At 36.6% G+C, this 25326-nt stretch overlaps 1 protein-coding gene across 1 annotated transcript in view; it reads right to left on the reverse strand.

The window, feature by feature from the left end:
- cacna1bb (calcium channel, voltage-dependent, N type, alpha 1B subunit, b) overlaps positions 1 to 25326 on the reverse strand; it is a gene marked incomplete at its 5' end in the record, with an annotated part of 156599 nt that overhangs the window by 14302 nt on the left and 116971 nt on the right. Inside the window, 11 exons of the mRNA XM_081389983.1 lie at positions 180 to 276; positions 1427 to 1554; positions 2771 to 2921; positions 3020 to 3111; positions 4872 to 4937; positions 5353 to 5469; positions 7797 to 7880; positions 10365 to 10475; positions 21663 to 21827; positions 23678 to 23879; positions 24799 to 24939. Coding sequence (XP_081246109.1) covers positions 180 to 276; positions 1427 to 1554; positions 2771 to 2921; positions 3020 to 3111; positions 4872 to 4937; positions 5353 to 5469; positions 7797 to 7880; positions 10365 to 10475; positions 21663 to 21827; positions 23678 to 23879; positions 24799 to 24939 — 1354 coding nt within the window. The remainder of the gene's footprint in view (positions 1 to 179; positions 277 to 1426; positions 1555 to 2770; positions 2922 to 3019; positions 3112 to 4871; positions 4938 to 5352; positions 5470 to 7796; positions 7881 to 10364; positions 10476 to 21662; positions 21828 to 23677; positions 23880 to 24798; positions 24940 to 25326) is intronic.

Genomic DNA, 25326 nt, shown 5'->3' on the forward strand with positions numbered 1-25326 from the left:
TAAACAGCCCGTAAATCTAGAAATTTGAGAACATCAGTAAGATCAAAAGAAGCAAAAAAAGCACAACACGAAACACACACGAGAAAACACTTCCACAATTAGAACACTGACTGACAGCCACATCAGCCAATGAGAGGACAGAGGAGGAGCCAAAGAAAGGTCAGGGGGACGGGATCTACCTTGTAGGCGATTCGTGGAGGACATTTCTTTCCCAAACCTAGCGGAGGGGACATGTGGCGAAACATCTCGTACATATCGAGGTAGGACATGCGTCCACTTCACAGGGGCGACACCCAGAGTTCAAAAGTCACACAGACAAGAAAAGGAGAGGGAAGAGGTAGTGGAGTACATGAAGGAAATGTGATGTGAATGAAAGAAAGAAAGGAAAAGGAACAAAAAAAGCATCGTTATTAAGGATTCTGAAGGAAGGTCAAGGGTATCCGATGCCATCCTGTCTCGGAAGGACGGATGGATCACGTAGCTACAGCTGCTTTTGTAGCTACAGGCTGTCGGTGATCCAGGGATGAAGAACATGGCATGATGGGTTTGGGCTGAGGGGCTTCAGTCTGGAGCTTCCGTCCTTGCATGCTAGGACGCAACCACGGATAACCAATCAGATACTCAGGAGCAAAGCTAATATTTGGCCTAATTTTAAGCACAGTATTAACCGAGCAAATAAAAGCTGCTCTAGTATATCAATATTTACAACAAGCCAGATAGAAATGTGCATTGTGAACATATGGGATTAGTTTGGGATGATGGATTTAGCATTTGGCTTTGTATCCTGGTTACCATGGTTACCCATATTACAAATTAGTAAGGGAAGAGGGGGGGAGTATAATCCCATCAGACATCAGGCATTTTACGGACATTTGTTTTTACAGCACCGCCCTCTAGAGGGAAGGTGTGTAGGTTTTCAAACCTTGTATGCCACCCTATTAGGGCACTTCTTTCCTAAACCGAGGGGGGGTGAGATTATGCGCAACAAATTGTACATATCCATATAGCGTATCCTTCCACTGCAAAAAACAGATATGGATTAAAAAGACACATTTTAATACATTTCTTTCCATATTCCGTCAATACATGTATCCAAAGACGTCATGCTTATTGAGATAACTACGCTCAGCTCAGTTAGAATGGATTACACTGACAGAGAGGATAGGATTTAAATCCGTTCTGCTCAAGACTAAAAAGTGGATGGCGTGCAAAGATTTGAATTCCTCAGCATAGACAAAGCTTGAGGATTTGATGTTAGCCATGGTCGCACAGTAAAATGGGATTCATGTGACTTGAGGCCATGAGTAAATCAGACACCTGTGGCAGACCCTCTTAAGCCAGCATCTTTCAATCACTTAGACTTTAGCTGTCACATTCTTTTAAAGTGGCACTAACTGAGGTGTCACAGTGGAGGAGAGATACGCACCAGGCGGCAGGGTCGTACTCAGCCCAGACGCGGATGAACTCGTCGAGGTGATGAGGCCCGAGAATAGAAGCGTCACGTGTCAGGTACTCAAAGTTATCCATGATGACAGCGACAAACAGATTCAGCATCTGGTGGTTGTGGGATAGAGGAAGGATTATGAAAAATAGAAGGTGAAATATCAATCAGAATTATGCAAAACAAGACAACAGATTTTGTTTTAATTTTACAAGTGTTGGCTAGACAGATTTTGTTTTAATTTTACAAGTGTTGGCTAGACATAAAGGAAGTTTGCACTGATTAAATCTAATGCACTCTAGGCGTTATTATGTTTTGAGTACTGTAAGTGTTTTGTTTGTGCATATATATTACCGATCAAAAGGTTGGGGTTGGTTACATTTTTGTTTTTGAAAAAAGTCATTTATGCTCACCAAGGCTGCTTATTTGTTTAAAAATACAGTAATATTGTAAAATATTCTATTCGATTTCTATTTTATTACACTTTAAAATGTAATTTATTCCTGTGCTGGCAAAACTGAGTTTTCAGCAGCAATACAGAAATCATTCTAATATGCTAATTTGCTGCTTTATTTCACAGTTGAAAGCAGTTGTGCTGCTTAATATTTTTATGGAAATTGTAATACATGGCTTCCCAAGATTCTTTGATGAATAGAAAGTGTAAAAGAACAGCATTTATTTGAAATAGAAAATTTCTTTAATGTCACTTTTGATCAATTTAATGCGTCTTTGCTGAAGAATTGTGTTACTTTCTTTTATTCTTTATATTGACCACATACTTTGGAACGATAGTGTTGAATGAACAGACAAGTAGTTAATACATGAATCCATTTTTGGCCACTTGGTAGATATCTGTATGGATTAGGATGTTATGTCCAAGTAAGATCATGGAAGACTGCTGAAAGGGATAGTTTAACCAAAAACAAAATGTCTTTCCAAACTCATGACATTATTTCCCTGTGGAGCACTAAAGGAGAACTTTAGCAAAATGTCTGAGCTGCTCTTTTTTATACAATGAAATTGGATGGGGACCAGGGGTTGTCAAGTTCCAAAAAAAAGAACCTCAAAAGCATAATTGAATTGGTCAACATTACTCTTGCACTTAATTTCAAGTGCTCTGAAGCCTTAAAGTATGTGTGAGAAATTGAAGGCCTTATCTGCTGAAAGCCTCACTTAACAGCCATGGTCACCATTCACTTTCATTGTATTTAAAAGAGCAGCTTAGAGAGATAAATAACTTGTGTTTCAAGGAAGAAAGGTTTGAAACAATAATGACAGAATTTTTATTTTCATGTACATCTGTTTGAATGTGAGATGTGCTCCACTAACCAGGAAAGAACAAAGGAAGATGAAAGAGACAAAGTAGAAGTAAGCGAAATCACTGCCACACTCCTTTCCACTGTAGCCAGACCCATCTTCACATAGCCTTTCACTCAAACAAGCCAGCATGATATCATGCCAACCTTCCCCTGTAGCACTCCTGTAACATACATGCACACAAACTTTGGCTTCACTTGCACTGCATTGCAAAAGCTGTGAGAGTTGATATTTTAGGAAGAGATCAAACAATCGCTTTACCTGAACAACAACATGAGGGCCTGAAAAAAGGTTTGGAAGTTATTATGATGATTGATAGCCGACTCCTCTGTCAACTTGATGTTACCAAACACCTGACACGGAGAGAAAAGCACATCAGCATTCTAATTTTGGATGAATTACAACGGAAAAGAAACAAAGCACAATGTGTCCACTTTCCTATTGGAGCTTCATGAAAATACCTGCAGGGAGTGTCAATAATTCAGACTGCCTGGAAGGCATGTTACAGTAAGCATCTGCAGTATTAACAAGGCCACATACACATATTGCGCAAACTCTGACTCATGCTTATGAATTGTATGACTTTATGGCAGACAGCAGACACGTAAATAAACACACTGACTCACTCAAATCTACAGAGTTGTAATGCACTGACAGACAGTCAAACAAATCACAATAATCTGTCATCCGCATACATTATGAAAGTACATCCAGTGACTAAGGTTGGATCATCTTTTAGGGTGGCATACTATTTATACACATTTCTGCTATCAAGAATAGCATTTAAAACCCACTGCTAAGAGTGTGCTTTCGATTATTTCTAAAATAACTGACTTGTCTGAAACATTTTGTGCCAAGTTATGTCCAAATGTCTTTTCATGACCATGTAAAGTCAGTAAACCCTGCATATATTTGCACAAAGGGAGAATTTACAGGAAATACGTTCACACACCTAGTGCAAAATTTGCAAATACGAAATGACAACTAAAATAACACACTTATGTTCAAGTATTAATGCACATGACTGTTCAAAACTTTCCAGGCAAAACAGTCATATTGTGAAATAATATTACAATTTAAAATCGTTTTTCTTTTTTATATATATAATTTAAAATGTAATTTATACCTGTGATGGTAAAACTGAATTTTCAGCAGCCACTACTGTTATACTGCATACTATTCTTTCTGGAAACTGATATTTTTTCAATATTCTTTGATGAATAGAAAGAACACTGTCACTTTTTTAATCAATTTAAAACATACTTGTTGAATAAAAGTATTGATTTCTTTAAAAAAAAAATCTTATTAACTTTTTAATGGTAGTGTAACAAAACGGTTTAGTTTAATTTAGCAAAAATATAAGCTTCACATTTATGATTTAAAACACTTTGAAATGTCTAGCCCCAAATATTTTCATTACAAGATAAGCACAGAGTAAAGGATGTGAAATTGTCTGTGCTAATCAACAGCATGTCACATGGTGTAAATAAAGCTTAAACTTTAAACATGAATCTAATAGGATTATTATTCAAATCCTCCTATAAAAATACTAGAAAGGCTGCAAAAGACTGGTTCAAAGGCGCGTTTTATGCTGAATGATGGAGTGAACACACAGTTGGCGGTAGGAGTTCCAAGCGTACAGTTGATTACATGGCTTACTGATGATGTTATTTCCCCAGTCTTACAGGATACAATTAGCATTGATTTACAATGCAGTCCTAATCTACTAGATGGCAGGCGCCATCATTCCCAACACAATCTGGGAGATTGCCTGTGCGCCCTTAAACGAGCAATCAAACTTAAAGAAGAGATCAGTCCGTTACATTAGAACAATGGCCTCTTTTTCATAAAGAAGCTTTCATATGGAAAAACACCACCTGCTCATGCAAAACACTTATGGTTAAACGTATCACTTTGCTTACCGGGTTCATTCTCAATAAACCCAAGATCAATACTCTGTTTATCTCGTTGAAGCTGTTAAACGTGAAGCGTGACGCGTGTAGAAGCTCTGGTGATGAGATCCACTGGTGTAACAGGCTCAGATGGAAAGGTTGCATGAAGGATAATGTTTATGAGAAAGCAACAGAGGCGTTTAAAGCTCTCTGGATCTCACCTGCATCCCGATGATGGCGTAAATGAAGAATAGCATTGCAATGAGGAGACACACATACGGCAGAGCCTGAGGACAAAATACAGTTGTTTTAGAGACAAACAGAAATCTTAAAAGCAACATTAGACTGATTCTGATGCATCTGATCTACTCAGGAAAAGATAATAAGAATTTATTATACAATGTTATTATCTGTTCATAAAAAGTGTTGATAATGTAAGATAATGGTTTTAAAAAGGCATATTCTTTGAATGTACAATAATGATATAAGAAATAATGTAAGAATATATATATATATATATATATATATATATATATATATATATATATATATATATATATATATATATATATATATATATATATATATATATATATAAATAAAGCTTGAACATGGGAATTATTGTTTACAATTAATGTTGGATTGTTGGATTGTTTACAACAATCTAAGTTGTCAGAGTAAAGTCAAGGGTTAGGGTCTGACCTTAAATGACTGAACGAAGGTCCAGAGGAGAATGCGAATGGTGTAGCCCTGCCGGAGGAGTTTAATGAGACGAGCGGCCCGGAAGAGTCTCAGGAAACTCAGATTAATCCTCTTATCCTGGATACAAGAAAGAAAGAAAGAAAGAAAGATCAGAGCCGCATCACTGGTGCTGTATCTGAACCCGAGACGAGGACGCATCCTCAGTCAGTCAGAGTGTCAGCATCTGTTATTGATAAGGTATTAAAACTAGTTAGTCTCATGCAGGACAATGTTGTTGATAGTCTGGTTATGATGCATGAATAGTCTTGCATGAACATGCTTTTATCCATTAGGGATGGGCGATATGACCAAAATCTTATATCACAGTAACAAAATAAATGTAACAATACTTCAATATTTTAATATATTTTAGATTTTCAGTTTATTATTTGGAACTTGACAGACACAAACCAATGGAAAATGATTCATAACAATTGACCCGAGACTTCACAGTATATATTGCCCATACACATACCACCCATCCCTACTCTTTCAATACTGGAAAAGGGGGTAAATATAGGGAACATTTATTCGTCATTGGCTATGTTTCCATCCACCTTTGCAAATTTAACTTACAGTGTGCACAAAATTGTAATATAGCAAAAACATCTGCAAATAAAGCACCGTTCAAAAGAAAAAAATCATCACTTCACAATCCTACATTATAATTTGCTTGCGCCTCAGAGAGTGCAGACGAACGCGTTCAGATGTGTTTGTGAACGTAACTCATGTGAGAGTTCTGGGAGGTCATTATACCAAATCATTTTGATGACAGATTTTGGCTCAGGCCTTTCAGAATAACTAAAACAACATTGAGATGCTGTGCAATGAAAGTGATCCTCTGGTTAATCCAGTTATCCAATCACATCCACTGCTGAGGCTAAGTCACGTGAGTTTTTTTTTTTTTTTTGTATGTTGCGCATCAAGGGATTTATTCAGTAAATGTGTTTCCAGCATAGTTTATGTGCATGTCTTTTCATTGCATGAAAAAATTATCATATTTTTAAGTGCATATTTAGAATTCATGCACACATTGGTGTTTCCATACAGCGTATTTTATGTGATAATCCCAAAATTTGCATACAAATATGTGGATGGAAACATGGCTACAGTGAATAGACCTTACAAATCACCCCCCCCCCCCCCACCCTTCACATCCAAGCCTGGTGCTGGATTGAACAAGTTCGAAAATAGTCAAGCCTGATCTCAGCAGGTAAAAAGGTGAGCATTCAAAATTAGCATAAAGATGTTTGACAGGAGGAGAGGTTTGGATGAAGACAAGCAGTGCAGGAGCGATGAAGCCACTTACCGTCTGTGCAGTCCGTTGGGGAAAGGAAGGGGACAGGTGCCAACAGAGATTTAGCATGAAAATAAGAGTCACAGTGAAATCGTTAGGAGAGGCCGGAGTCCGTCTCCTACACGCAGAGACGCGGCTGTCAAAAGGCATTGGGGGAGATCTCCGGATTGTCATCTTCAGCAGATGATTTGGTCTTACAACAGGTCTAAGTTCTAAACCAAATTCATTTGAAATCATCTAGTGGAAATTTTGCAAGGAGCGAATCAGTTTTGAATGGCCCATTTTTGATTCACGAAATATACTATATTTAAATGTAAATACAGTCCAGTTTAGAGTATATATATATATATATATATATAGTCCTAAATTAATATAAAATATTAAGTGGCGTTAAGTACTATGTACTTACATCAAAAAATAAGTACAATGTACTTATTGTGTTCATGTTGTATGGTAAAACACTTTTGCTGCTATTGAGGTGTGATACAGGTAAGGTTAGGGACAGGTGTGGTGGATTGGGTAGGTTTAAGGTGTAAGGGAAGGGTCAACTGTGTAATTACATAAATTAATTACAGCTGTAATTACATGCAGGAATTTTTAAAATGTAAGTACAATGTAAAAATATGTAGTTACACAATAAGTACATTGTATCAAATTATTAATTTCAACATGTAAGTACATAGTACTTAAAGCCACTTAATATAAAGTGGGACCTAAAAAAATATTTAGGACTGAGCAGAATGAGAATATAAGATATTAGAATAGAAGATATTAAGGAAAAAATCCATAACTTTTGACCATTTTTGACCAATTTTCCTAATGTTTCCAGGTTTTCAATGGAACCCTGTCCCCACGATTTTAACCAAAGACAAACTGAAAACAGACTAAAAGTGCAACACAAATGCGACACAAAAAATAAACGCTGAAAGCTCACAAAGAGACAAAGTTAAGCTTCAAGAGTTTCTCATCTGGAACATCCACTGCGGTAAGATAGCTACATAATTTATAACATCTATCATATATGTGTTGAGATTTAAAATGATTTTACTTTTAAATACCTTTGAATTTTGGTTCTCAAAAACTTTGATGTGTTTCTTTGATGACTCACCTTGATCTCAGTAACCAGAATGTCTGTGATGCTCCCCAGAACAGTAACAAAGTCAAAAATGTTCCATGCCTCCTTCAGGTAATTCTGCACACATTGAGAAAAACATGCAACTCTGATGAAATCAGTCGAATTAGACAAATATCCCATAAAGAGTGTTATTTATGTGCCATGTGGAGTTTCTGTCATTCAAAATGAGTCACTTTTGAGATTCGATTTCGGTTATAATGCTGGGTTAAAAGGCATGTGTTGATGTACAGTAGTAGATTTTCAGCAGAGCTACATTTTGTGAATTATTCATTTATAATGACCCCACTTTAAATCTACACTTATTCCTAATGCTTAGTAGCCTTGGTTTCCCCATGCTGCCTTGAGCGCAACGCGATTTTATTCACGCTGCTAGGCAGCCTGGATACCATGGACCAGATTTTCGCCTCAGCGAGGGGACCAATCACAGAACGGGGAGGGAGCAAGACGATGACGACGTCTATGCGACACACCGAAGCAGTTTGTTTATATCTATGGATCCAACATGGCATCAGATGCGAAGTTACCTTTCGATGCAGCCTTAGATAGTGTTCTAAGTAGTTTAGAACGCAAGTTTATTTCGTCTTCTTCCTCGTCGAATTTCTGTCTCTCTACATACGTCATCTGGTATAATTGAAACGATTGGCTATGAGCTACTTACGGGCGCATTTGATAGACATTCGTAGCGCCCAATAAACGGCTCTGGGCATTCGTAAACCACGCCTCAAATACGAGAAAATGAACATGTGGTTCCCAGACCACGTCTCAATGAGACGAGGTCTGACGTTAGCCAGGCTAAATCCTTAGAGACAACTTTGGGCATTTTTAGATCGATTTAGGTTGAGTATGGACTGATTTTACTTGTGAAAACACTAGACAGTTTTAAAAGCTTTTACTATTCTAGTGAGGAAAATGTGACACACAAAAACAGGCAGCCTAAAATGCAGACATTGCAGAGTCATGTAATAGATCTTTCATGGCAGGACGGTCTGTCAGGTGTCTTAGCCTTGGGTCCATGTCTCTCATGAACGCCGCAAAGATTAGTCGACTGCTGCTAGACATGGATCGAGGACAGAACAACATGAGCGAGACCCATTCATCAACCCCAGGCTCCAAACAGGTGAGGTAAACGTAAGCGTCACGCACCAGAAAAGCTTCTTAATAAATGAGCCTCATAAATGGAAATGGAGCTTGAGATGAGACCTTCTGCTGCAGGTCAGACCATCCGGCACTGAAGAGAGATTTATGATGCATTGCTCATACCGTACACACAACCACACTAACACTTACACATTCTTCTCACCCACAGGGCCGTCATTAGCCTCTCACTGATTTCACAGTTCTTGCGCTACTGACGGCCCTGTAGGCTGGTCAATCAACCGACAGAGCACCGCTTTTTCACTCAAATCAGTCATTCATACTCTCACTTTTTTTCAGTTCCTCTCAACTTTGGGTCAAACTAGCCTACCAGTTTATTCTGCCCAAGGGTTGCCCTATCCCCCTTATCTAAACGCTCAGTCGGAAAAAAAATACAATGGAAGTCAATGGGGTCCATCAACTGTTTGGTTATCGACATTCTTCAAAATATCTTCTTTTGTGTTCAGCAGAAGAAATAAATTCATACAGGTTTGAAACAACTTGAGGGTGAGTAAATGATGACAGAATTTCCTTATTCCTTTAAGGACCTATCAGCCTACGTAAGGGCTATTCAACTGGCGGCCCGCCAATCATCTCCATCCGGCCTGACGGCACCAACCTCCCTCCTCCTCTTTTCCTGACGGTGTGGCTAAAATAGTTTGATACTCGCTCCGATTGACGGGAGAAAAGTTTTACGTGTGAATATTTCAGCAGTTATTATATGTGTCCCGAATTTATGTCGACTGAACCAGCGATACAAATCATTTGTGAATGAATCATTCTTTTGGTTCGATTCTTTCTAAACGCGCTTGCATAAAGGTCTAAAACTATTCGGTTGCGGTTTCTCGGTCAGGGCAGTAACAACAAATAGTTCTGTTTTCAGTTGTTTCACTAGTTGTTTCAACACGGCCCAGCACGGAGTTGAGTTTACTCCCGGTCCCGGACACTAATATTAAACAGCGTTGCGACAACCAGTGGGAAGCGTTTCAATTCGAAAGACACCTCTCTGTTACAAACCACAAATCACTCGATGGTTTAACGAGTATTAAATCGGATGAAACAGCCTCAACATTCCCAACAAGACTGATGAGGAAAGCAGTGGCATGAACGAAATTAGAAGACTTTAAATCCCTGGCCTACGTCATATAGAGTTTCATGCCAGAACTACTGTAGGTAATTATTTGCGGGAGTGACAAATGCATTATATCACCGAACACACACCCGTTCATTTTCAGGAATCACAACCGCATTCACGGAAAACCGTGCTGTGTGAACGGATCCAGACATTTTTGTAAACTGACTTTGCTGTGCATAATTGTGTTATATGTGGATTGGGATACTAGTTTAGTATCAAACACTGAGTGTAATGATAAAAGGTAAGTGTTATCAGAGTCTCTCCACTCTCACCAGAGGGCCGAAGGCGATGACCTTGAGAATGCACTCCAGTGTGAAGAGAGCCGTGAAGATGATGTTAAGCCACTTCAACATGTCCTCATACGGTTTAGGAGCATCATGGAACTGCAGAGGAAGAAAAAAAACACGCAGTGATAGCGACTCACTCTGCACTCACTCAAATATTCAAAAGACCTGTAAAATAGGCTTTCAAGACTCCAAAATTAGAAATGACTTATTCATAACTGAACATTCACACACATCATTTCGTACGTAATAATTAGCGTTGCTGAACCTCAATCAACCTTTGCAATGCCTTTACACACTAACTTACAGATAAAGCACAAGAGGGCACTTCCTGTTGGCAGCTTTCCAGACGTACAATTGACTGATGAACTGAGCCCCACTAGACCGTTCCCAAAAGAAAAAAAACATTATGCTTGGATGTTTGGATGCACTGATTTAATCTAAATAGCCTCTTTTGTTCAATTTAATTAGAAAGTCTTCTGTATAACTTACAGGCCACAGGGAGTTATTATGGTGAAAAAAGCATCCTAGATAAACCCAGAGAGTAAATTTCCCTTTAACCTGTTAACTCTTTGAGTAAAGAGGTGAAATGCATTCTGAAAATAGTTGCAATTCATGAATGCTTTGGAATACAGCCCTAGGGCAAAGAATAAGTTTATGTTTACAGTGAAGTAAATATACTTCACTAAACATTTTATATATTATACAAAATATATATTTTACTAAATAATAATTGGGACTTGCTAGAAACCAAACCTAGGCCCTATGTCTAAACAATTTGATATCACAAAAACTTAGGCTCCTGTAAGAATTTGGGAAACAGGATGAAACTAACAGTACACTGAATTTTTATGTGCTCTACTGACATAAATTAATACATTTCTGTCACAATATCACTTCTTTCACAAAACAGTGGCCAAATGTGAAACCTTGAGTTTCAGACCTTTCCAACAATAGGTTTTGTTAAGATTAGAAAACATTTGATTACAAAATAGTGCAGTAAATTTTGTAAAATGCGAAACAACACCGCCTATAGGGGGAGGAATCTGCTAAAAAAGGATTTAAAGTACTATTTCCATAGTATTGAATCCGTGTATCATTCGTTCAATCGTTTTTTGATTTAATATTGAAAGTAGAAAAATGAGAAAACAGTTCCTTTTTCGATTTTTCATTTTTTCCAAAAAACGAAAAACAAGAATTCAGCTTGATTTTTCGTTTTTCGTTCTGAGGTAGCAAAATTAATAAACAGCTGGAAAATTCGATTTCTACACGTGGGCGGGAATGAAACGCCCCTTTCCTCTGATTTGTCAGCCGAAGATCAAACTGTCCCGTCATCAGTTCTTCCTCAGTTCTGCACTGCAGAATAAGACTCCTCCGTTGTGTGGATTCTTAACGCGTTTATTTCAACTTTTTCATGTTTTCCATCAACGAGACTAATGAATGGCTCGACACAACCCGTACTGGGGAATAGACTAGACGGGGCTTTCTTCTTTGTAGACCAGAGTTCTCAAGTGCCAGGGGTTTGCTATTTTCATATTTTCCGAACTGTACTTTTTTTTATCATGAACCACGCTGAGTTTTATTCCTAAGTGACTATATAATACATTTTACTTCAAATAATCTAAATGTTGACTTTGAAAAGTAGGCGCGTCCGAAGGCTATTCACTCTATTTTGGTTCATTTTTGGTGTGCGCCAGAAAGATGTTCAAGGAGACTGAGACGCACTAAAGTAGAAATCATGTTGTTTTCTTTATTTTTCAAAGGCATGACATTTTGTAGTCATTTTGAATGTACACAAATAAAAATATAAATTTTTACTGTTTCGAATGACAGAGTAACGAATAACGAAGTTATTTCCCCTGCTGAGCAACAAATCCAAGTGATGGCGCCGACGCATCGCTCGCTCTCACAACATAGGCTATTATCAGTTCACTTCTGGCATTGCTAACTTGACATCGCAGCCTGTTCATTATTAAAATAAAACACAGTCAACCAAATATATAAAAAGTTATTCTGCTTAATTTAATTCGTCTGTTGTTGTACAATATAAAGGCTGTGCCGCACAGCAGTTATTCCAAACTCATTTCCCATGCTGTGAAGATGATGATTTAGCCTATACGTGTTGGCCTATATTGGGACTCGACTGAAGTTTAAAGCCTTCTTTACAGTTAGCATCCAAATTTTGCATTGCAAATATGGAAACTTGGGACCGAGATGCGCGAAACCAACGTTGGTACAGTTTCAGTTTCGATTCAAATAGCCTAAATTTGTTTAGGCTTGGCGTTTAAAACAGGCTAAATGTTGTTTATAATAAAGGACACAATAGGCTATTATTATAAGCTATAGGTTATATTTTTATTATACGTGGCTACTTATTTTTTATTCTTGTTGTTTTCTGAATACCATTCATTTAAGGATTTGACATATGCAAATGTCAAAGGGGAAGTAATGGTAAGGGGAAGTAAAATACGCATACAAATAGCCTATTTTATTAATAGTGTTTATAATGTTAATGTTGAATTTTATTTACCGGTCTTTTTCTGAATAGGCTAATAATAAAATGCGTTTGTTTCCCTCTCAACATGACCCAGTGCACTGCGCACAAGCGCACATCTTTGAGATATAAATTAATACATTTTAATAAAACACAATAAGGCCTACATTATAAAACTCAGAAGAGTATGTATTTTAATATCTCTGTTGTTCTCTGTTCTCCGGTTGTTAGATAAACGCATGAACTGTCATTCAGACTGACTATGTTAATTTAGCCTAGGCTTAGGCTATATATAGTCAATGCATTATTCTTTTCTTTTTCTATAAGTGTTAAAATATTTAATTTACAACTAATTATATTGATTATCTATATCTACATTTATTATTTAAAAAAAATTACTGGCCGATCGAGGGCGACCATGTTAGGCTAACAGCCGTCATTTACCCTGCATACCGAGCTGATGCAAAGCATAAAGTTAGGTGAATTTATATCTACACAGAAGAAAGCCCTGTCTAGTTTATTTCCCAGTACGGGTTGTGTCGAACCATTCGTTAGTCTGGTTGTTTGATGAAAAAAAGATTAAATGTAGTTGCAATAAACGCGTTAAGAATCCACACAACGGACTCTAATTCTGCAGTGCAGAACTGAGGAAGAACTGATGACGGGACAGTTTGATCTTCTGCTGACAAATCAGAGGAAAGGGGCGTTTCATTCCCGCCCACGTGTAGAAATCGAATTTTCCAGCTGTTTATTAATTTTGCTACCTCAAAACGAAAAACGAAAAATCAAGCTGAATTCTTGTTTTTCGTTTTTTGGAAAAAATGAAAAATCGAAAAAGGAACTGTTTTCTCATTTTTCTACTTTCAATATTAAATCAAAAAAACGATTGAATACCCAGGGGGCAAAGGGGGTTTAGCAGACATGGGCTGCTGTAAAAGGTTGTCATATAAAAATGAAATCTATGATGTCTGAGGATCACAACCTGGGTGGCCAACCCGGTCAACAAGCTGCTGGAAACTTGTAATTAGGGTCAAAACAATGTTACCTCAAATTCGGCTTTAACTCCCAGAATCACCCAAACATGCTAAAACGGTTTAATTATATTCATGAATCGTGAGCCATATCTTCCTGATACTTTATGCTAGAAACAAACTGAGCACACCTTTAGAAAGAGTGGAAGATAAGCTTTCATCTGATGCCTTGATTGTACATGTAATTAGAATGTAAGAGTTAACAATGCCTCTTAATTCATAGGTAGGCAAAAAAAAAAAAGAAAAAAATATTGAACATTCCATTTGTAATCGGTAGCATTCTTTTCCCTTTGTTGTTGTTAAAATAAACTAATTACCATGTGAAGTTAACTTTTACTGGATGAAATCATATTTTGATTTTTTTTTTACTAACCAGACAGTCCTCATGGCCCATAACACATTTAGAGGGAATTCAATGTCAAGCCTATAATAGCCTGTCAATTCAAACAAGATCCAAGAAAGAAGTTTACCATTAACTGGTGTTAATTGTATACTGCTCTGTTTCTGTATGTACAGTATATCGTTTGCATATTTATGCAATATCAATTATTTGTATTGCAATGTCTATTTCTAATATTCTTTCACAAGTGGGATAGCTTTATTTATTCTATTGAAATAAAAAAAAAGGGATTCGAGGATTTTGGTTTAGGCTGGTTAGTGTTCAGTCCTGGTGTTTGGAGTGTGAGACAAAGGTACTGACAACTAAATGCTGAAAGACTAAAACACACAGGAGTCATGTGTGGAGTAGGTTTAAAAGTATTTATGGAGCAGTTCTTCTGACAACCTTTAACCAGAGATGGGCACAAATACATCAAAAAGTATTTAATTAAAATACAAGTAATTTGTAATTTGAAAATACAAAAAAATATTTTTTACAGTCTTCTGTAGTGTAAGTGTGGCGTTAGGTACGTGTAAGAGTCTAGAATATTGCAATATTATTGTTTAGTGCAGAAGATGCGCTTTTAACGTACATGTTGCCACATACTGTCATAATAAAAGATAATTACGCATATAACACTATATTTGTATTATTTACACAAAAACTAGTTAACGCTGCTGTAAGCGTGTTTCTAATAGCGCGGCTGTGACAAAGTTGACAACTTTCTTTCTTCCGACTGCCATTATCTATTTTTTTACTCTTTTTGAAAGTTGTGAAAACACTGTTGTGGCGTTTTTCTTTTGCTATTTGAGCAAATTGGAACACAAAAATATATATTTAATGTAGTCTTTCATTCACTGCTATAGAAGTTAACCCAACTATGATGCCTTACACTTCTGAGAAACCCAGAAATGTGAACAGGGTCAATAGGATGTGTCACATCACGTGATTTACTTGCCAAAAACTGTGATAGGCAATTTGGTAGTCCTATTTGTATTTTATGTCTATGGTCCTAGGGATAGTTCACCCAAAAAGGAAAATTAGCCCATGATTTACTTACCCTGACGTCATCCTAGGTGTATATTACTTTCTTCTTTCAGAAGAATACAATCAGAGTTATATTAAAAAGTGTCGTGGCTCTTCCAAGCTTTATAATGACAGTCAATGGGTATATTTTTCATCAAAGTGCATCTGTCCATCATAAAAGTGCATCTGTCCATCATAAAAGCGTATCTATCCATCATAAAAGTACATCTATCCATCATAAAAGTGCATCTGTCCATCATAAAAGTGCATCTATCCATCATAAAAGTGCATCTATCCATCATAAAAGTGCATGTGTCCATCATAAAAGTGCATCTATCCATCATTAAAGTGCATCTATCCATCATAAAAGTGCATCTGTCCATCATAAAAGTGCATCTATCCATCATAAAAGTGCATGTGTCCATCATAAAAGTGCGTCTATCCATCATTAAAGTGCATCTATCCATCATAAAAGTGCATCTGTCCATCATAAAAGTGCATCTATCCATCATAAAAGTGCATGTGTCCATCATAAAAGTACGTCTATCCATCATTAAAGTGCATCTATCCATCATAAAAGTGCATCTATCCATCATAAAAGTGCATGTGTCCATCATAAAAGTGCGTCTATCCATCATTAAAGTGCATCTATCCATCATAAAAGTGCATCTGTCCATCATAAAAGTGCATCTATCCATCATAAAAGTGCATGTGTCCATCATAAAAGTACGTCTATCCATCATTAAAGTGCATCTATCCATCATAAAAGTGCATCTATCCATCATAAAAGTGCATGTGTCCATCATAAAAGTGTGTCTATCCATCATTAAAGTGCATCTATCCATCATAAAAGAGCATCTGCCCATCATAAAAGTGCATCTATCCATCATAAAAGTGCATGTCTCCATCATAAAAGTGCATCTGTCCATCATAAAAGTGCATGTCTCCATCATAAAAGTGCATCTGCCCATCATAAAAGTGCATGTGTCCATCATAAAAGTGCGTCTATCCATCATAAAAGTGCATCTATCCATCATAAAAGTGCATCTGTCCATCATAAAAGTGCATCTATCCATCATAAAAGTGCATCTGTCCATCATAAAAGTGCATCTATCCATCATAAAAGTGCATGTGTCCATCATAAAAGTGCATCTATCCATCATAAAAGTGCATGTGTCCATCATAAAAGTGTGTCTATCTATCATAAAAGTGTGTCTATCCATCATAGATGTACTTTTATGATGGACAGATGCACTTTTATGATGGATAGATGCACTTTTATGATGGACAGATGCACTTTAATGATGGATAGACGCACTTTTATGATGGATAGATGCACTTTTATGATGGATAGATGCACTTTTATGATGGACAGATGCACTTTTATGATGGATAGATGCACTTTTATGATGGATAGACGCACTTTTATGATGGATAGACGCACTTTTATGATGGATAGATGCACTTTTATGATGGACAGATGCACTTTTATGATGGATAGATGCACTTTTATGATGGATAGATGCACTTTTGTGATGGATAGATGCACTTTTATGATGGATAGACGCACTTTTATGATTGGCACATGCACTTTTATGATGGATAGATGCACTTTTATGATGGATAGATGCACTTTTGTGATGGATAGATGCACTTTTATGATGGATAGATATGCTTTTATGATGGACAGATGCACTTTTATGATGGACAGATGCACTTTTATGATGGATAGATGCACTTTTATGATGGATAGATGCACTTTTATGATGGATAGATGTGCTTTTATGATGGATAGATGCACTTTTATGATTGACAGATGCACTTTTATGATGGATAGATATGCTTTTATGATGGACAGATGCACTTTTATGATGGACACATGCACTTTTATGATGGATAGATGCACTTTTATGATAGATAGACACACTTTTATGATGGACACATGCACTTTTATGATGGATAGATGCACTTTTATGATGGACAGATGCACTTTTATGATGGATAGATGCACTTTTATGATGGACAGATGCACTTTCATGATGGATAGATGCACTTTTATGATGGATAGACGCACTTTTATGATGGACACATGCACTTTTATGATGGACAGATGCACTTTTATGATGGAGACATGCACTTTTATGATGGATAGATGCACTTTTATGATGATAGATGCACTTTTATGATGGACAGATGCTCTTTTATGATGGATAGATGCACTTTTATGATGGACAGATGCACTTTTATGATGGATAGATGCACTTTAATGATGGATAGACGCACTTTTATGATGGACACATGCACTTTTATGATGGATAGATGCACTTTTATGATGGATAGATGCACTTTTATGATGGACAGATGCTCTTTTATGATGGATAGATGCACTTTTATGATGGACAGATGCACTTTTATGATGGACAGATGCTCTTTTATGATGGATAGATGCACTTTTATGATGGATAGATGCACTTTTATGATGGACAGATGCACTTTTATGATGGATAGATGCACTTTTATGATGGATAGACGCACTTTTATGATGGATAGACGCACTTTTATGATGGATAGATGCACCTTTATGATGGACACATGCACTTTTATGATGGATAGATGCACTTTTATGATGGACAGATGCACTTTTATGATGGATAGATGCACTTTTATGATGGATAGATGCACTTTTGTGATGGATAGATGCACTTTTATGATGGATAGACGCACTTTTATGATTGGCACATGCACTTTTATGATGGATAGATGCACTTTTATGATGGATAGATGCACTTTTATGATGGATAGATGCACTTTTATGATGGATAGATGCACTTTTGTGATGGATAGATGCACTTTTATGATGGATAGATGCACTTTTATGATTGACACATGCACTTTTATGATGGATAGATATGCTTTTATGATGGACAGATGCACTTTTATGATGGACACATGCACTTTTATGATGGATAGATGCACTTTTATGATAGATAGACACACTTTTATGATGGACACATGCACTTTTATGATGGATAGATGCACTTTTATGATGGACAGATGCACTTTTATGATGGATAGATGCACTTTTATGATGGACAGATGCACTTTCATGATGGATAGATGCACTTTTATGATGGATAGACGCACTTTTATGATGGACACATGCACTTTTATGATGGACAGATGCACTTTTATGATGGAGACATGCACTTTTATGATGGATAGATGCACTTTTATGATGATAGATGCACTTTTATGATGGACAGATGCTCTTTTATGATGGATAGATGCACTTTTATGATGGACAGATGCACTTTTATGATGGATAGATGCACTTTAATGATGGATAGACGCACTTTTATGATGGACACATGCACTTTTATGATGGATAGATGCACTTTTATGATGGATAGATGCACTTTTATGATGGACAGATGCTCTTTTATGATGGATAGATGCACTTTTATGATGGACAGATGCACTTTTATGATGGACAGAGGCACTTTTATGATGGACAGATGCTCTTTTATGATGGATAGATGCACTTTTATGATGGATAGATGCACTTTAATGATGGATAGACGTACTTTTATGATGGACACATGCACTTTTATGATGGATAGATGCACTTTTATGATGGACAGATGCACTTTTATGATGGATAGATGCACTTTAATGATGGATAGACGCACTTTTATGATGGACACATGCACTTTTATGATGGATAGATGCACTTTTATGATGGATAGATGCACTTTTATGATGGACAGATGCACTTTTATGATGGATAGATGCACTTTAATGATGGATAGATGCACTTTTATGATGGACACATGCACTTTTATGATGGATAGATGCACTTTTATGATGGATAGATGCACTTTTATGATGGACAGATGCACTTTTATGATGGATAGATGTACTTTTATGATGGATAGATACGCTTTTATGATGGACAGATGCACTTTTATGATGGACAGATGCACTTTGATGAAAAATATACCCATTGACTGTCATTATAAAGCTTGGAAGAGCCACGACACTTTTTAATATAACTCTGATTGTATTCTTCTGAAAGAAGAAAGTAATATACACCTAGGATGACGTCAGGGTAAGTAAATCAAATTTTCCTTTTTGGGTGAACTATCCCTAGGACCATAGACATAAAATACAAATAGGACTACCAAATTGCCTATCACAGTTTTTGGCAAGTAAATCACGTGATGTGACACATCCTATTGACCCTGTTCACATTTCTGGGTTTCTCAGAAGTGTAAGGCATCATAGTTGGGTTAACTTCTATAGCAGTGAATGAAAGACTACATTAAATATATATTTTTGTGTTCCAATTTGCTCAAATAGCAAAAGAAAAACGCCACAACAGTGTTTTCACAACTTTCAAAAAGAGTAAAAAAATAGATAATGGCAGTCGGAAGAAAGAAAGTTGTCAACTTTGTCACAGCCGCGCTATTAGAAACACGCTCACAGCAGCGTTAACTAGTTTTTGTGTAAATAATACAAATATAGTGTTATATGCGTAATTATCTTTTATTATGACAGTATGTGGCAACATGTACGTTGAAAGCGCATCTTCTGCACTAAACAATAATATTGCAATATTCTAGACTCTTACACGTACCTAACGCCACACTTACACTACAGAAGACTGTAAAAAATATATTTTTGTATTTTCAAATTACAAATTACTTGTATTTTAATTAAATACTTTTTGATGTATTTGTGCCCATCTCTGGTTAAAGGTTGTCAGAAGAACTGCTCCATGCTACATAGGATGCCGTTGCTAGGGGTTGGCAACCAAATGTAGTAGGACACAGCATGCTGAAACACTAGAGCAGCGACAGCAGCGGTGATTCCGAAACAGCTAAACAAATTGTATAAACATTATTACAGAAATAAGTTATCACCCTGAATTGTAATCTGTTTGTCTGTTTCGTTTTTTTTTTTTTTTTTTTGGTACAAATTGCTACTTAATGTAACAGTTTTAATCAGTAAATACTTTTAAACCTACTCCACACATGACTCCTGTGTGTTTTAGTCTTTCAGCATTTAGTTGTCAGTACCTTTGTCTCACACTCCAAACACCAGGATTGAACACTAACCAGCCTAACCCAAAATCCTCAAATCCCTTTTTTAGCGCAATTTTCCTCTGATTGTTAACTCATGATTTCTGTTCTGTCTGTGCGCACCAATCTTGCACTTCTACCTCCTCCTCAACTAGACCACCTAGAGACTTCGGGTTTTCGGCATTATGTTAAGGAAGGTCTAATCTCGGGAACGCACACAAAAAAAAAAAAACATTTACTATCTCTTAGTGTTGTGATCCCATGACGTCAGAAAATTGCGCTAAAACACTCACTGAGTTTTTATTACTTGTTTTATTTCAATAGAATAAATAAAGCTATCCCACTTGTGAAAGAATATTAGAAATAGACATTGCAATACAAATAATTGATATTGCATAAATATGCAAACGATATACTGTACATACAGAAACAGAGCAGTATACAATTAACACCAGTTAATGGTAAACTTCTTTCTTGGATCTTGTTTGAATTGACAGGCTATTATAGGCTTGACATTGAATTCCCTCTAAATGTGTTATGGGCCATGAGGACTGTCTGGTTAGTAAAAAAAAAAAATCAAAATAGGATTTCATCCAGTAAAAGTTAACTTTACATGGTAATTTGTTTATTGTAACAACAACAAAGGGAAAAGAATGCTACTGATTACAAATGGAATGTTCAATATTTTTTTCTTTTTTTTTTGCCTATGAATTAAGAGGCATTGTTAACTCTTACATTCTAATTACATGTACAATCAAGGCATCAGATGAAAGCTTATCTTCCACTCTTTCTAAAGGTGTGCTCAGTTTGTTTCTAGCATAAAGTATCAGGGAGATAAGGCTCACGATTCATGAATATAATTAAACCGTTTTAGCATGTTTGGGTGATTCTGGGAGTTAAAGCCGAATTTGAGGTAACATTGTTTTGACCCTAATTACAAGTTTCCAGCAGCTTGTTGACCGGGTTGGCCACCCAGGTTGTGATCCTCAGACATCATAGATTTCATTTTTATATGACAACCTTTTACAGCAGCCCATGTCTGATTTCCTAAAAAACAGGTGTTTTGCCCCCTGGGTAGAACGAATGATACACGGATTGTATTGCAATGTCCGATTTCAAAACGGTTTTCACAGGATGGATTTTGAGTTGAGTTGTCGAATGACACCTAATTTATGATGATTGCTATATATTTATTAGGGAAAAAAAGGATTGTAAATAAAAGTACACCAAGTGGGACACTAGTGAGACACTGACTAAAAATGACAACAGTTTTACCTTCATCATGAGGACCACCGTGTTGATGGCGATCATGGTCAGGATGGAGTACTCAAACGGAGTGGACACCACAAACTTCCACATCTTGTACTGGTAAGACCTCTTGTCCTGCGGCATGTAGCGGGTCAGGGGTTTGGCGTTGATGGCAAAGTCGATACAAGCTCGCTGTTGATGAAAGCGCACTTATCTCATCAAGAGTTCCTCAGCAAAATGTTAATGTGAATATCTACAAGCTTAAAACTACTCATCACGCTGATCTTTCCATGTTTGATTATTAGAACAGGATTGGTATTCCCAGAGCTCTCTAAATCAAACGAATGAAAGAACTAATGAGTGCTTGTAGACAAACATCAAACCAGCAGCACAAATCTGAACAGAGCTCCGTTAAATATTTAAACCCAGGCTAATAATTCATCTGAGAGAATATATAGAAACAGATCAGAGACAAATACTATATAAAGAAACCAGAAAAGAGAGAAAAAGAAGAAATAGATTAATCCTCCATTCCAAAACCTAGTGCTGCATAATCATGCTGCCTTTTAAGATTTTTGTTCAAATTCGAATGACACATTCACAGAATTCACTGCAATGAGCTCCGTTGAAAAAAAAAATAAAAAATCTTAAATGTAGTCCATAGAAACATATATATTAACGTGACCAGATTTCTGAAATAGGGGACATTTCCTACTTCAGTGGTACAAAATTTAATTGAAAGCTCACTCGTAATTATCAAATAATTAAAAAACTGGGACAATATATTTAGTATGGTTTTTTTTCTAAATGTTGTGGGTTTCATATACTGTTATTATAATTAATAATTATGCTGTTTGCCGGTCAAACTGACCCTAATTAGTATTTACTACAATTCACAAAAAATCACACCATAAAAAAGTAAATACTAGTAACCACTGCAAATAGCAAACAGATCAAAACAGTATTATATTGTAACAAAATTAGGACTTTACAAAAAAACAAATATTATACATGATAAATAAAACTTTCACATTTTTTTTTTACATTTTCTCATTGTCATTTTAATATTTTCACAAACCGTATATATATATATATATATATATATATATATATATATATATATATATATATATATATATATATATATATATACTCTCAGAAAAAAAGGTACAAAAGCTGTCACTGGGACAGTACCCTTCAAAAGGGTTCTAATATGTACCATCTAGGTACTAATATGTACACGTTTGGTACCAATATGTACATGTTTGGTAACAACCTTTGAGGGACTTAAATGCACTCTTTAGGTACAAATGTGTACCTTTTGAAAAGGTACCGCCACAGTGACAGCTTTTGTACCTTTTTTTCTGAGAGTGGTATATATGGTCTATACATTTGGTCTATATATATATATATATATATATATATATATATATATATATATATATATATATATATATATACACAGTATATATGAGAGGTTTCGGACACTTTTCAGCTAATCGGCCTAGGAGAACCAGCTAAATGCAGCAGGGTTTTTTTTTCAGCAAGGTAGCAACTATGCTTATAACGAGTGCTACAGTTATTTATGAGGACTAATAACTGTTTGAATGCTGCCTTAGTAGCCTTAGCAGGCAACAATGCAGCTTAATATGTTTTAGAACACAGCCAGTTTTCAACTCAGTTGAAAGAGTTCTGCCTGACTGGTCTAGTAGTTCCTCCTGGGATTTAGTTATGTGCTTTGTGTGTGTGAGCATGTGTTTGTCAAAAGAGCTAAGACTCAAGGTAGTGGAGATGCAGACGGACAGGCGAGCTGGCCTCACACAGGTGAGAGGAATTCTCTTAAGAGTGCTTCTCCTCCAGGCATCTCAAAACTGTCCGTGCATTTATAAAACAAGACTTTGTCCTTATTTGCATATACACTGAAACTCCATTTAAGCAACACTGATTTGTGTCTACAGTTTACCGAACCCCCCCCCCCATCTACTCATCCGTTCATGGTTGATTATATCTGACTATACAGGCTTCCAACTGCCCCGACCTACCTCGTTCTTTTCCAAGCTGCACTCTGACATGGCTTTATCTCCCTGCTCCTGGAACGTGATTATGATCAAAGCCACAAAGATGTTGACAAAGAAGAAGGGGAAGACGATAAAGTAGACCACGTAGAAGATGGAGGTTTCCATGCGATAACCCGGACTGGGACCTTGGTCTTCAAAAGTGGCATCTACAGAATGTTTCAGCACTCTACAGAACCACAGGGAGAATGTCAAAAAGATGATCACATAAAACATAGAAAGGTTAAAATGAGGGAACATATGCATTACAAGAATGAAAAGACTTGTTTTAATGTAAAAGAAACAAAGTAGGCAGGAAATGGGAAGGATGTAAGTATTGAATGTAAGGATTTTGTCTATCGCAAATAGATTTTTTTTTTTAAATAATGATGTGCATGGATAAATCTTTTATAATAAACACTGAAAAATTCCATTAAAAATAAGAATGGTCAATTTTGATTTCATGGTGACTAAGATTTTTTCCTTAAATTATGTAATAATTCATGCATCAAATAGTTAAGATTATTACAAAACCGGACTAACACTAAAAGTTCAAAATATAAATTGAAAACATATTTAGTTTCAGCACTATTTGCTGTAGAATTTTTTCCCTTTTGCTTCCTCTCCCTTTTCTGATTGTCCCTCTATGAAAAGGCAAAAAGTCTAACAAAAAAGATATGAACACATTTAAAAGCATTCAAGTATATATTTAAACACTTTTTACAAAGTAGAACAGACTGAAAACATCAGCTTAAAGCAGCAGAGAGGGAAAAAGTGTTTATATACTGTCCCATACAGTGGTTAAGATAACATGTCCACGTCCATTAAAACTCAGAGTACTAGAGGCAACTCTTGAATGTTAAAGAGGGATTTAAGTTATTATAAAAAACTTTCTGGATTTTCTTGGTTCAACGCTTGAGTTTCTTTCTCTCAACCAAGTATGTGTTTTTCTATGGAATTAAAAGTAAAAACACAGATTACACCAGAGAGAGTTGAGCAAGACGAGAAACTTGATCAGAATAGAGTAAAAGAGGAAAGAGATTCGAGTAAGAAAAGCACATTAAGTGTCTCAGTATGATGTGTTTGAGTGAGTGATGAAGAGGACTCACGTTGGCCAGCCCTCTCCTGTAGAGACAGTGAACAGGGTCAGAAAGGCCCACAGGACGTTGTCATAATGGAAATCATACTTCTTCCACTCGCGCGGCTGCGTCAAGGCCACTCCATCACTGCCGTATTCCAGGAACTGACCCCTGAGTGCAGACACAACACAATCCACCACAAACTATTCCTTTGTCTTTATTTACTTTGAATTTTTCGCACTTCCTCTGCTTCTTCCTCTTTTACACTCTTCCTTCCTAATTTCTTTACTTCCTTCTGTCCCTTTTCCCTTTCACTTTCATCCTTTCTTTCCTCTTCTTTTCCATTCCCTTCCTTTCCTCTTTCCTTCCTCCCTTCCTCCTTGATTGATTCCTTCCTTCCTTCCTTCGTTCCTTCCTTCCATCCTCCTTGATTGATTCCTTACCTTCCATCCTTCCTCCTTGATTGATTGATTCCTTCCTTCCTTCCTTCCTTCCTTCCTTCCTTCCTGCCTGCCTTCCTTCCTTCCTTCCTTCCTTCCTTCCTTCCTTCCTTCCTTC

Source organism: Scardinius erythrophthalmus, assembly GCF_964197995.2.
Source record: "Scardinius erythrophthalmus genome assembly, chromosome: 17".
Taxonomy (NCBI): domain Eukaryota; kingdom Metazoa; phylum Chordata; class Actinopteri; order Cypriniformes; family Leuciscidae; genus Scardinius; species Scardinius erythrophthalmus.